General features: G+C 37.8%; 1 protein-coding gene across 2 annotated transcripts in view; it reads left to right on the top strand.

The window, feature by feature from the left end:
• The window catches only part of OGDHL (oxoglutarate dehydrogenase like), a 47,546-nt gene that overhangs the window by 6,124 nt on the left and 26,522 nt on the right, over positions 1-14,900 (top strand). Inside the window, exons 1-6 of one of the 2 annotated variants that reach the window (XM_026043027.1) lie at positions 3,331-3,369; positions 4,102-4,336; positions 8,466-8,645; positions 11,382-11,484; positions 13,208-13,323; positions 14,574-14,728. In XM_026043027.1, the coding sequence (XP_025898812.1) occupies positions 4,130-4,336; positions 8,466-8,645; positions 11,382-11,484; positions 13,208-13,323; positions 14,574-14,728 (761 nt within the window). In that variant the 5' untranslated portion in view covers positions 3,331-3,369; positions 4,102-4,129. Of the gene's footprint in view, positions 1-3,330; positions 3,370-4,101; positions 4,337-8,465; positions 8,646-11,381; positions 11,485-13,207; positions 13,324-14,573; positions 14,729-14,900 lie in introns of those variants that run through there. The other variant, XM_026043028.1, reaches the window with a different exon arrangement.

Here is a 14,900-nt window from a genome sequence, read left to right as displayed (position 1 = left end):
GTCGCTCGCGCTTGAGGCGGGAGCGCGGTGACCCCCGGGCGCCCGCGCCGGGGCTGCCGAGGCCGCGAGGGTGACCGACCCTCACGGTGAGGGTGAACGCCGCGGCGGGACGGGGCACGGCACCTCCCTGACACCCCTCCCGCTCCCCTGCCCTTATTTATTTGTTTGTTTGTTTGGAAAGGGAGCGTTAGTTTTATTGCAAGGAGCTGGCCCCTTCCCTAGGACTTAAAAGGAGTTGTGGTGAATGCCCAGTGCATAATCTTCCTGAAAAAAATAAAATGAAATAAAACTCCAGTGTATGAGTGGTGAATTATGAGGTTCTTCTTTTTCACGTTTTTTGCAGGGGGTGGAAAATTGCATCTTTATATGGCAATTGCGTCTTTATATGGCAATAGCATCTGTGGTGGCAGTGAAAGAAGCCAGGGTGTAGGGGGRCATTCCTGGTGCTGCCATGTTTCACGCTGCTCTAGTTTCAGGTGTCCAGGACAGACTTCTGAGGTTAATTTATTTTGATTAGTTTTCATTACCCTATGCTCATTACTCTGTGTTGAGATTAAAGTCATTCCATCTTAAGAACTCTGTGAGGTCTATAGGAGAAAATGGCCACAACAGTAGGCAAATGAGGTTTTTGTGGGGCATGGGCCAGGCTTGTTAATGGTTTCTGCAGAGCAAGAAACACACGTTACCTTTGGTAGCAAGACTTTGTGTCCAAGAAAGTCAGTGAGGATATGGGCAGTAGTAGGAGAATATTGATTCCTGTAAGGATGTTGCATGTTTATGCAACGTGCCTGTTCTAAACAATCTAAAAAAAAAAAAAAAAGCTGGATAAACAATTCTGGCTTCAGAAGCACCTTGTTATCTTTTCCTTATGCTTCCAGCCCCTCTGGAAACCAAGGTGGAGTAATTGACAGGTCTGTCCATCACATTAGCTCACTTCTTGGGTTGAAAGTGCTAAGGCAAAAGCRAGTTTGTGGCTCAAAGCACACATTCAGCACTGCAAAACAGCTGTAGAGGTTTTCAGCTGCCTCATTTACTTTCACCCTTTTAATGGTGCTTTCGTGCATTAACTCTCAGGTTCTTCTGGTTCACTGCTTCTTTCTGATTTGACCTCCGGTAGAGACGTAATTAATATGTTCTTTTGGTTTTTCTTAACTCAGCTTGATTCCTTGGCAATCACTGTTTTCATTTCAGGATTGATTTAGGAAACATAGCGGAATGGAACAATCCTATTTTTTACTCTACCCACTATCCTTTGTGCAGATTTTTGACTGACAGTCTCAAGACTGAGTAGGCTGGAGTGGTCTATGATCGTGCTGGTGGTCTTTCATTTGTTTAGTGTTGATGCTGACAGCTGACATCTGCACTGACGAGCTGCAAGCACAAAAAGAACCAGGGAGGAGCTGGTTTTACTGACTGAAATTAATCTGTAGTTGAAATGTAATTGGAACTGCCCCGTCGGGGGGCTTTGTCCACTTCTGCTACATAGATGCACAAGTTGAGGTATTACTTAATTTTGCAAGGTAGAAAAAACATCAATTATAGAAGTTTTCTTCACTAGGCATCTTTAGATCTTCATAGGAGTAAAGTAATCCTTATCTGGTTTTATAGATCATTTATTTACAAGTTATCACTATACCCTGAGCCTATTTTGGAATAGGAGGGAAGTAGTTTCTACTATATGGACATAAGTATTTCACAGATTTTGCATCTGTTTTCAAATCTTCCCTACAAGCTATTATTTTCCTGGTTTTTCCTATCGCTGAAAGAAAGAGCTACTGTAGTATGTTAAACCAAGATAAATGTTCCTCTCATTCCCTTCTCTTCAGGTCTTTGCAAAGCACTTTAAGCGAAGGCTGGTAACCATTTGGGAAAGAGCTGGCGGTTAGATCCCCCTGCTGCAGTATGTATGCAGAAGAAGGAAAGACAGGGTGGGRTTGACATGAAATTAAATACAAGATAATTTTAGCAGAGAGGTAGAGTGTAGAGTCCTAGGTTTTTGTGCTGTTGTGACATATCAGTTCTTACTGTTAACAATCCATTAAAATCTTATGAAGTTGTCAGAAATGCCATGATGTGTATGTATAGTGTTTTTGTTGCTGTTACATCTTAAAGAGTGTAATGTATGTAGACAATATGTTTTCAACTCTGTCGATGTTGCCTCAGGTGCTCTGAATTTGCAGAGGACTTAATCTACTTTCAGAATAGWGCTGGTAGCACTTACATTCCCACCCTTGCCTTGGAGCCCTAGTGTTAGCACAGGAGGAAGTCAGTGTTGTAATAGCTTTGCATCAGTAAAATGAGAAATGACAAGTCAGTRTAGATAAGGAAATAATGCTGTTCAGCCAAATTTATAGGGGATTCCACATAGTCTTATCATTGCTAACTTATTGAAAACACTGGAAGGGAAGAKTATACGAGGGCATTGGAGTTTTTTCTTGTTTTTTCTTGTTGTTGATTAAAGGAGGATTACATGCTAATTTCGGTGCTACTCACTTTGGAGAATACTTCCCATTTATCTGGGCTACTCATACAAGTACTTGTTTGGGAAGTTCAATGTATGGGATGATGGCAGCTGATACTAAGAGCTAGCAGTCAATTACGGTAGTGGATGAGAGCTGAAGGGCTGCAAAAGTCTTGAAAGGGGAGACAAACATGAAAGAGGAGGCAAATAAATTAGAGGCATTAGAGGAGGAGAGGTCACTGCCAGGATGGTGTGGATAAAGTCGGCAGTGTGGAGAGTTGTCAGCAGCCGGCAAAATGGATGGCTGACTTTAAGGTGCTTTTTAAAGATCAGTATTTATTCTAAACTAAGGCGCATTTGGCGGGTGAGATTTCCTATTCCTTACCTACTTAGGTAATGTTTCCTATTTTATAACCTTTTTTTTTTTTTTTTTTWATGCCTGTGTTTTGAGGGGAAAGAGAAAAAGGGAAGTATCTATTGCTTCTTTTATTAGAGATAGAATCTTTGCATATAATAGGTAAGATAGGTCAATGACTTAAATTGACAACATTGTTTCTAACGCATAGAAAAGATATGGCAAATCAGTACTTTTGGTTTTAGGAGCTGTTTAGCTAGTCACAACAAAAACTAGGGATTTTATACTCTGACCAAAGGAAAAGTTATTTCTCAGGATGAACGGAGTGAATGAGGATTGTATTTATGGCAGAATTAAATCTGATGGTGTTYTTGTTCTTAGTCTGTATCTTGTCCATTATATTCTTTCATAGATAGTTCTAAAGTGTAAACAAAATTAATATACTTTTTTTTCACACTGTTGCTGTTCTTCTGCTATTGTAGTAATTATAGCATTGAGATTGGACTGCTTTGAGATCTATTTACAAGCTACGTTTATGAATCTTATTCTCAAGGTGAGCTTTGATTCCCGCTGCTAGCACCAGAGCTGATTTTATTCAGTGTATTCAAAATTTTTTTTTTAATTTTGTGCTCAAAATTATAGRGAATCTGCTTACCTTATTAAAACGTTAAGTAAGAAGTCACCTGAAGGACAAGATAAATGTAGCTAGTTAGGAGAACAAATTAACCTGGGCCTCTTCTTAATGTAACCCAATTTGATTCAAAGCTGAGGTCAATATGAAGACTTGACTAACACTCCTGTGTTGTCAACTSCATTATACATGGCTGTAGAAATTTGGGGCAATGGGCTTTTTTTTTCCAAAGTGTAGGTTCCAGTGTGTAGACTGAAGCTGTTTGCTGAACCTGCCTTGTTTTGGCATTGTAAAAMGCTACTTCTTTCTTCAGCTGCGAGACAGCAGTTAGGGATGCCAAGAGCCCCAGGAAACCGATGGTTTAGCAGTCTCTTGCACTCCCAGAAAAGCAGRGCTTGGTACAAGGAGCAGCATAATTGCTGTGGAAACCCGTGGATGGGAGGGTGGCTGTCAGCCGCACTTCCACTGCAGTAAATGCAGCTCCACAGKCAATCAGGGGTGTCCTCTGTTCTGAAGGTAACTTTGTGCCTAGGCCTGACCTTTATTAAAGAAATGTCTAACCGTGAACTTCAGTTTTGATGGTGAGACTGAAGTGTGCCTGTAATTTCATGACTATTTTTCTGATTAGTTGGTTTTTTTTGTCTTTATTAATAGACTTGGATCTTCTGTCTAATAAATAAACATGAGTCATCTGAAGCTGCTTGCAGCTACATTGAAATGGCATGGCACTAAACTTCTGGAAAAGCATGATACAGCCAGAAAGATATTTTTCCATGGCCAACGATATGTTTCATCAGGAATCTCAGAACCATTCCTGAGTGGGAGTAATTCCAGTTACGTGGAGGAAATGTATTATGCTTGGCTTGAAAACCCCAAAAGTGTGCATAAGGTAAGTCTAAAAGTGAACTGAAAATTTTATTATTAGCTTGAGTGGAGTTGACACCTTCTATTTTTAACATTTTTATTACAAGTCCAGGGAAAGGTTTTGTATGAAATGAAAAATATGAAACTAATTTCCTCACATATTGATTGTTATAAGATGTTACAGCAAAGCAAAAGCACAGAGGAGCCAAAGGCAYGGTGAACTTGGAGTTAGAAGTCCAAACTAGAAATAAACTGCTGACTAACTTTGAGAATTCTTCTATGGAATGAACATTAAAGAAGTCTTTTAAGTAACTAGACTCTGAAGGAAGATCTGAGGAGTAAAWTGCTCTTAATATTTTGGTTTACTTATTGTAATGCGGTTATGTCAGGGGATATGTTGCTTATTTTTGTTGACATTCCTAAACTGCTTAAGGTTGAACGTTCAGTTCCCTTCTGTTAGGAAACTGTAATCTTAAAACTGAATCTGTTGTGAGGAAAAGCTCGAGTATTTTGAAAAGTGTTTTGTTCAGTGCCTCTGTCCAGGCCAGGGTATGTATACTTACACCATTTTATTTTTAATCCTTTCTTGTGGGGAAAAATATAAAGACTTATTATTTCTGTCAAATTTTCTGATGACAGTAAGGACTCTGTTATAGTACATACACATTAAGGAGTTGATGAGAAGTTCAATAAAGTTTAAGACAAATCAGTAGTGTGGTAGTGCAAATTGTGCCCCAGTTGTTTTTGCAAATTTATTGTGTGTTCCTTTATTCATGGGGCAAGTATATCAAAATGTCACTTAAAATTTGGTGTTTTAAGTCTACTCTGTCTAAAGAGTGAGGAAATCATGCACACTGAAGGGAGAAAAATGGATAACAAAATAAGAGTCTTGTTTTTCCTGTATGAATTTCCTTTTGTTAGGTAAGTGACATACATCGATGACAACTTTGAAGAGTGCCTGTTACTCACACAMGAGACACATCCCTGCCTTTTGTGTTGTGCGTTAGCTTGAAACTGAAGAGACCTTTCCCAGGATTGGCTCCTTTTCTCACTTTGTCCCTCTTTGATTTCCCTTCGTGTACCTGCCAACTCAGTTTCCAGRTAGTTCGCAGCAAGGCAGCATGCTGTGTGAATGCATTGCATTAATTTCAGAGAAGCCCTGAGCACGTTAGTTCTGTGGGTCCACATTAACCCAGTGAGTCCACGTTAACCTTTTGTCGTAAGGGCTTGATACTGGATTCGCAGTGCGTGTGCTGTGTGCGCCGGGCTGGGCGCTCCCGGTGCTGACCATGGTGCTGAAGGTGATGCCTGCAGGGCAAGCAATGCCTGCTGCTGTGGCACTAAACTTCCTGACACAACGGGCCTAGGACGTGGCAGACTTCTGCTAAAGGCAGTCACTTGAGGTGTTCTGGCTAATTATTTAATGAGCATGGTAAAAATCCTACCARTGGAATGTCCAATTCATCTGCTAGGCCTAGCACAGGTCGGAGCCAGATTCTGATGAGGGAATACAATTTGTAGTTTGAATAGCAACTGATAAATTAATAGTGATTTAACAGAGGAATGTAGACATGCTGGTTGACTAGTATTTGTCCCAGAGAATGTATCCCAAGTAATTCAAGATGTATTTTGGCAATGTGTGACTTCTTTTCCAGGTTAAGCATATCCCAACATAATGAACCAAAGTGAATTCATTGTGCCTGGTTTATGAGGCTAGAAAGGATATGGTTGATTAAAATTATGAATTGCTTCACAAGCATRCTTGTCTGAAAAGCCCCAGGGAGGAGGAGGCAGTAGTGATTAATTTGTCTTTGTTTCATCAATGAATTTCATTTTTAGTCTTTTGAAAGCCACCTTCTCTTTTTAGCAAAAAGCTGTAAGTACTCCTGGAAGAACTTTAATTGACAGAAATTGTTCAACGTGAGCTAAAAATAATACTTAAAAAAAAAGGGAGGAATGGAGGGGAAGTGTTGAGAATTCAAGCCACCCTGCATATTCTTGAATATACAGAAAATGCATACCATATTTTCATCGTTCCAGTGGAAGTTGTGGATTTATCATTCTGCAACAGAAATTTGTGGGAATGTAGAAAAATCCTGACAAGACAGAGATCTGTCCTTCATTTATGTACCACAGTTGTGTATCTAGGAATATGTATCTGTATCCAGGGGACCTTTTCATTCCTTGTGCAGATCCATTCCTGATGATTTCCTGCTTTTCCTTGTCTTGTGTATTTCCTTTCCTTAAAGTAGCCAGAACAACAGTTGGAGTAAAATGACACGGGCTTTGAAAAAGGCATCATTATTTTTGCTCGGAGTGTGGTGTCAGGGCCATAGATCATAACAGAGAAGCCTGACAAGGCTCAGTTATTACTATCACAAGATTAATTACAAAACTGCATGGTTGGATATTGAGTACATAATGCCTACCATGTTATACTATATGCAGCCACTCTCCTGTGAGTATGTGATCGCTTCCTCATTCTTGGAAAAAAGGGGTTTTTGGCTTTGACTTTTTTTTCTTCACAACTAATGATGTAGTGGTTCTCAGTACTTACTGCGTTCTAAGGCTTTGCTGTCCTCATTGTAGTTGAGATATATTATAATGTCAATGGAAAAAAAAGCAAATCTTAAAGCTAAATAAAAATTACATGTTTCAATGTTTAGTCCTGTTTATTGTATTAGAGTAACACATTGTCACTGAGTCCCATGAATTCTATTAATTCAGAAAGTAAAAGCATTATTAATTACAAAATAAATTTACTGGCCAGAAGAATAGAGGAATGTATTGTATTATTACTATATGAATTTATTTAACCTTCCCCCCAGCCGCCCCCCTACCCYCCAGAGGTATTTAGGAAAAACAAACAAAAAAGACAAAACTATTGCAAGTCTCTTCACAAAATTCCCTTCTAACCTCCAAACCTKTGATGTCGCCCTTTTCTTAAAAACTTTACTCATTTAGTTGAGAGGCATCCAGATTTGCTGGTCTTTTGTCTGTTCAGGCACATGGCAAGTGCTGCTGCCAAAGATTGACGTTGATACACAAGACTTGAAGACTATAATCTGATATCAATCTTGAAAGACGCTATAGAAATTTTTAAAGGCTTTGATGGATGTGTGTACAGAAAAAAACTAATTTTCTGTAGCCAAATGATGTATTTTCCCTCCCCTCTGATTAAATGTCAAGCCTGCTCACCAAATCAATACGTTCAAAAATACGATGGGAAAAAATAGTGTGAGTACCTTCTGTCCCAGTAGGCTGCATCTTCAGATGTAAACATTCTGGAGGTATTTTTTTGTTTCCGTGATTCTACTTGAAAAAAACAATGCTCTGCTTATTCTCCTTATATGTGTACCTTGCAAGACAAATCTGTGTGAATTGGGTTAGCAGCTGTCCCAGCAGACTGTTTGTCCAAAAACACATAAAACTGTTTGTAGACCTTTGCTCTGATGTATTTTATGTTTAAATCCAAAGCTTTTGACACCAAAAAAAAAAAAAATGTATTATGTAAAATGTAAATGTATTATGGTCTTCACTGTCTGTGGAAAATTTGAGGAAGGAACCTTAGCATAATGAGATATTCCTTCTTAAAATTATGTATGAAAAGTAAATGTCACATTTGTCATGGTGATTGGCCAAATGTGTATCAAGAACTTCTTAATTTAATGAAAATAACTTTAGTCTAAGTAGCCTTAGTTGTACCACATGGAGGCCGTTGTTAGTTAGCATTGCAAATTGTCAGATTAGTTATTGTACAGGCATAGAATAACTATACTCCTCTTAATTTAGGATAAGATGGTATACACAGAGAAAATGTCATTGTGGTTCCTGTAGACTTCTTTCAGTATTTTGCATAAATGCAGATTTCTAATTTAAACTAAGCTGGTCAAGTATCAAGTTAAGAAGAAAAGAGGAAATAGGCACAAATGGGACAAAGAAACTCTTCATCATCATGGCAGGACCTGACCACCAAGCATGATGTGACCACCAGATTTTACCGCAGCATATGAAGATTAGGCCAAGTTTAGATCAGATCTGCCTAAGAACTTGAATTTGACCAAAACAAAACTTTTGTAGAAGGACCAGATTCCCTTATTTTCTTTGAGATGACTAATTTCATTTCTTTCTTCCTTTCCTGTATTCATATCTAGTCCTGGGATTTGTTTTTCCGAAATGCTAACGCTGGCCAAGCATATGACCCTCACTTACCAGATCAGTTAGAAAAAAAGGCATCGTTTCTTCAGAGCCACGGCCTGGCCCAGACACCGGGCAAAGCCGAGAAACTTGTTGAAGATCATCTTGCTGTGCAGTCTTTGATAAGAGCATACCAAGTAAGTGCATTTCTGGTAGGTGGGGGAGGACATCTCCCTGGCAAATGGCATGGGTGCTGTTGTTTTGCTGTTCACTACACATGGATATGTAGTAACTGATTTTTGTTGAGATTAATAATATATTTGTATAAGGTTACCCAGAGAGGCTGCTGAGTCTCCATCCTTGGAGATATTTGAAAACTGTCTTGGCAGAGTCCTGAGCAAACTGCTCTGGGTGACCCTATTTAAGCCGGGAGGTTGGACTGGTTGATATGTAGAGGTTCTTTCCAACCACAACTATTCCGTGATTCTCTCGTATTTCCTTCTCCCATTAAATGTTCTGGCAAACTAGGAGCAGGATAAAACAYGATTCACATGCATTCCTAAAATAAACTGCTCTGAAAACAAAAAGAAAAACAAGGCATCTGTTTTCCCAAGAGCTACAAAATGCTTTCTAAACGATAAATCAAACTGCAATACAGAAATATGGTACATTTGTTTTGATGGCCACACTTGCGGTATGTAGCAATTGAAAATTTTTTAGCCAGACAACTTTATGGTGCTTTCCAAGTTGCCTGTTAGTTATGATATTAATGCAGTATTTAATTAGTTATCAGTGGTAGACAGTGGACAAACTACCATTTCCCTTTCCCTTTTTTTATACAAGAAGTCTACAGTGAAGAAATCTTCAAGCTGCAGAAAACTGGTAGTACTGTGGCATTTGTCAGGACACAGTAAGCAGTAGGGTAATCAGAATGTGTGTAAAAACTAGTCTTTCACACCAACTCCTGATTGCAAAATATGTTATAATAGATCTCAACATGATTGGGATTTACCACTTAGTGTTACCTTTAAAAATCTAGGAGCTAATTGTGTGAATCTTCTTGCCTTTTAACTTTGTTCATTATGGACTAAAATGACTGCTCTGAAGTCAGAACATAGCTTTAGTTTTGTAACTCTCTGTGAAGGATAAGTGGGTAGAAGAGAAGATAGTTTTGTTTTTTCTGCAGCCTGTACTACTGAATCTTATACCTACCTTGTATTGTGTAAACAGATCAAAAGGTAAGCAATAGACAGCTAGATATTTGTATAAATAATAATCTGTTGCATAAATGATGTATTTGTGACACTTTAGTGCTTACACACGTACCTGTTGCAGAAATTGTTTAAGTAGTTTCCCTTTCTGAGTGTAGAGTTATTAAAAAAAAAAAAAAAAGAAAAAAAAAAGTCTTGATTATGGGACATACTGTGTTTTAATTAAAACACAGCCAATTCTGGAGTGTAATATGGCACCATTTTTTATAGACTTGCTCTTCTGAGGTTTGGAGTTCTTGCTAATACTCTTCTCGTCCTCCTCCTTTAATACTTCAGAACAGCCGTAGCTTGGGGAGGTGAGTTCTTTCCTGTTGATGATGCCTGAGATGGAATTACTTGCTTAGTTCCAGTCAGATACACTTGGTGCTGCTGTAAACAACGAGGTGGCACAGATGTTGCTGTGGGCATCATTTGGCCCRTCAAGGCTTTATTACTGGTGATTCATAAGGTGCAAAGAATCTCAGAGGCCAGGCTGAATTTACAGGGCCGATTATTCTTTCTTGTATTTAAGAAAAACAAAACTAAATTCTGTTAGCTTATAAGTACATTTTGGTATGCACTGTCCTGCAAATACAGAATATTTGAATAGTGTTTTAAAAAAGTCTCATAGATAAGCCACATTTTACACACTAGTGAGAGTGATTATATTCAATAAAGCTGCAGTTTATTAGTGTTTTTTCAGAGACAGTTACTATATTAGCAGTGTGCGTGAAATTCTACCCAAGTGATCTGAATTCAGCCTTTAGAAGAAAAATAAAATGAAAAAAATTCACATACTCGCCCACAAAAAAAGCTTTTAATGACCTAATTYGGTATATAAAAAGAATGCACAAGGGCATTTCATATATACACACATATATATATATATTCACGCATATGCACACCCATACATATGTACACATCTTTTGTGGCTGTGTTTGAATTATTCCTTCTGTAGCACTGTTAATAATATCAAGAACTGTAATATAAAGTCTGTAGCAGTTTATASCTTATATTGACCAGCCTTACTAATAAGTGACAGCTGACTACATTGCCCATTGATGTATTTGATGTATTAAAGTTCATTCATTCATCTACACATGAAATTTCCAAACCTTCTTAAATGAAAGCTATGTTGACTGTTGTGGAGATCACTCTCTCCTGTGGAATACAGATCATGCAGACAGATCCCTTCATTTGCAATAGAAACCTCTGTGTCACCAGTACACATTTTAGGTCAGCACTGCTGTACATTGGTGTTCTCCACTTGCTTAAAGGAGGATTTGAACAAAAATACATGGGGATTGAAATGGCAGTTAGTCACGCTAAGTTCATTTTACCCAGAAAGTTAAGAGTACAATCACCAAAGCTAGTCTTTTTTTTTATTTAGTCTTTAATGTAATTCTACTTTAAGTTGGATGCTGAACAAAATAAAACTTAGGTTCTCACGTGTAGGCAACAGTTTTTAAGAGATTGTATACATATCCAGTGGTGTAATGCTTATTTTATGTTCTTGCAGAAAAAAAGGGAAAACTGCTCCTCTTGGCRTTAACCATGTCTACTTATTATATGTTTTGAAGAGAGATATCGATCTCGTTCTCTATTTTATCTTTTTATTTATTTAAATCTTTCTAGTTTTCATTAGCCCGATAATGTTTTTCACCCATTTTCCTTTCTTTTCAGATTCGTGGCCATCACGTGGCTCAGTTAGACCCTCTTGGAATTCTCGATGCAGACCTGGATTCGTTTGTTCCATCTGATTTAATCACTACCATTGATAAACTTGGTGAGTACCTGATAGTGTGTCTAAAGAGAGGAAATAAAGAAAAAAAATCAACTCCTGTCTTCATAGTTATAAGAAAGATAATTGTAAAAGCACTATACTAATAACTGTTTTAATTAAATTAATGAGACTCTAATAGGTGTTCAGAGCTGAGTGATTGTTGACAGGCTKGAACAAATGTTCTTAAACCTTAGAAATAGTTTTGTCCAGAGCCTTGTGACTTGCCAGAGTGCTGATACTGAAATCTTCAGGTACATAAGAAAACGATACATGTACTAGGGTGMAATTGAATTTGTGCAGGAAACAATTTCTAATGCAGGGTGGACACAGCAAAAAGAGAGAAGGCTCTTAAACATTTGCTCTCAAAAACCCAGACCATCATAGTTTGAGCGTTCCAGGCAGAAAATGTGCAGAGGACCTCTGATGGTATGGAAGGTAGTTGATATTAGACTTTCCTATGTGTTTTCTTGGTCCTGTCTTCTGKTTTTCTCAAGAAACCTTCTGGTAGGAAGTTTCTTTTAACAGCTGCTTCTAAAATGCTGGTTAGAAGTGTTCCTACTCCACAATAGGAGATCCAGGATTGCTTTCAGGAGCTCTTGGAGTTCAAGAAGACTTTTTCTCTTTAAACATGAAAAGATGCTTCAGTAAATATGCAGTGCAMGAGTACAAAGCACAGATGTTCTGTTTGTGCCCAAATCACTCTTGTATATGTCCTATTTTTTGCATGACAGCACATGACGAGCCTTTGAAGTCTGAAAGAAAGCAAGGGAAAAAAAAATAGGATAGTAACACTGCTTTRTTTCAACTGAACAAACTAACTCTCTTTTGTTTTATAGATAACAGAAATAATTTTGTCCTGGAAAAATATATTCAAGTGGGAAAAAATAGTGATATAAGGTGGTGTCTGCATACTGACTTAGTAGTGGTATGCAGGCATCTGTTTTAGTTACTCCAGATTTGTCAATTTAAAAATATTAAATTAATATTAAACCTATGAAATACTAATATTTAAATTTATATTTAAATATGCAATATTAAAAACAAAATAGGTGTTTATGTATTAAAACACAAAATATGTGACAGTACAGTGCAGTAAAAATGGTTGCAACACAGTTCTATGGCCTGGCTTCTATCTATACTTAGGCTTCTGTGTATCTATATGCTAAGTATTATCGTTATTTAATCTTTAAATTGCTTTTTCTTTTATTTTCAGGAAATTGATTTAAACAGGAATATAGAGCACTGCTCTACACTGAGTTATGTGCAGGCTGTCAGATCAATGTTGAATATGTGTGTACAATATATCCAAAATCAGGATAGGTCAAAGTTAGAAATACAGAAAATAATACAAAGCAAAGAGGAAATTTGCATCAGGCATTTCACCTAAGTATAGTGTACTGAACTGATGGCATGTATGCTAAAATTAGAAAATGTAAAAATATTTGTAATAAGTTTTGTTACCTGCATTTTAGAAGGAATTATTTGGTTTCTCTAGTGGAATAATAACTACTTAGTGAAAACATTTTCTCTTTTAATTCCATACAAAGTAAATTCTGTGAATGGATGTCTCCAAAATATTCACACTATAAATCCTTAATCTGCTTCCTTCTTTTTTAATATTGCTTTATTAAATTTCAGTTGGTGAAGCTTTGAGAGAGAGAAAAAAAAAAAAAAAAAGATTTTGTCCCCTCTCCTGCTTCTCAAACTGATTATGCACCTCTTACAGGGTTTTATGGTTTGCATGAGTCAGATTTGGACAAAGTCTTTCAGCTGCCCACAACTACCTTCATAGGAGGAAGTGAGACCAGCCTTTCTTTACGAGAGATCATCAGGCGGCTGGAGGTCGGTGTGACATTTTTGATTTGTGACCTCATCTAAACAGAGTAAACTTTTTCCAGAAGCTGTCAGCTACAAAGAACTTGCTGTTTGCTAATCATTAATAGCAGATGTGAAGAGTTCAGGTGGCTTTAAAAGAGCTGGTGGGCTGTTACCACAAATGTTAACGCTTTTCATTTGCTGAATGTCTCAGCTATGTAAATTTGGATTAGAATAGAAGAGGTGAACTAATTCAGAACTAATTCAGGACATAGTTTYATAAAAAGTTTGTGCTGCTTAAAAGGAGCAGAGACTTTAGAACTTCAGTTGATGTTGTTTTGTTTCCTGTCACAGGAAAAAACTTTACTTGACACGGGCAGGCTTTGCTCTTGCCACCCTGACGTTAGTGGGGCTCTTACTTGAATGAGTGGGTTGAGTACCAAATTCATTTCAAAAAAATGTAGCTAATTCTARTAAAAATTTAGATACTGATGGTCCTTGCTTTCATCCCCGATCCCTTTCCTACAGTCTGGTTCTCTGAAAGGTGATAYGGTTTTGTCACATATTGTCAACTAGCTTTGATGACTTTTAAAAGAATAATTGTAATTGGAGGGGCCCTCCAAACAGCAAATAGGGCTGATAATAAATCTGCAAAGTGCTGAAGTGCTTAATGTGAAGAACTGAGCATTCCCATATGTGGTTTGTTCAACATCTTGYAGTACAAAACAACTCAAGATTTTAGAGGCATGATGATAGAATCCCTTGCAGTAAGAAGGGATAGAAGTGTGGAGGATGAATTACAGAAATTGGTTGCAAGAATAAAAATAAGTAATTTACTGAGAATAGAGGAGATCTTGGCTTTGTCKTGTAAATACGAGAAATATGCTGGCTTACACTTCGGACACACTTTTACCGATGCTGAAATATCTGAAGAATCTTTGCATTTTTCTCCTCACGCTTTCTCTGTTCTCAACTGCTTGAGTTCTTTCTCAGGTTTCCAGTCTTCTAAGACTTGCCAACTATCAGATAATATGCATGGGAATTTGTAATAATCTTCTCATTCCTTGGCCTCAGGTGACATTAAAAAAAAAAAAAAAGGTGGGTAGATTTAGGTAAATATTACTTGAAATCTTTGTTATTGCCATCGAAATAAAGACTTATGCCCATAAGAACAATTGTGAGTTAGGTGAAATAATGCCAGTCAAATCAAGGCAAGTGTTTTGGCCTGCTTGTCCGTTAGGTCCCAAAAGTTTTTTGTTAATGTTTTTACCTTCTAGAATACCTATTGCCAACACATTGGCCTGGAATTTATGTTCATCAATGATGTGGAGCAGTGCCAGTGGATTCGGCAGAAATTTGAGACACCAGGTGTTATGAAGTTCACTAATGAGGAGAAAAGGACTTTGCTGGCCAGGCTGGTGCGCTCAATGAGGTAGGATGGGCTAGTGCTGGGATGCTACTCTGCTCTCTCTGTGAAAGCTGAGTGTCAACTGGCATGGAAAGCTCATGAGCTCTCTAAGTTCTGCTGGGCTGAAGTGAAATCTGGTCTTGTATACAAGGGAGGTATCTCCTTACACCTGTGCAAGATCAAGCCATTCTAGCTT

Source organism: Nothoprocta perdicaria, unplaced genomic scaffold (genome assembly GCF_003342845.1).
Source record: "Nothoprocta perdicaria isolate Ctin4 unplaced genomic scaffold, notPer1 scaffold_32, whole genome shotgun sequence".
Lineage (NCBI taxonomy): Eukaryota > Metazoa > Chordata > Aves > Tinamiformes > Tinamidae > Nothoprocta > Nothoprocta perdicaria.
Note: the sequence above shows the minus strand (reverse complement) of the source record. Positions and strands in the feature narration are given on the sequence as shown.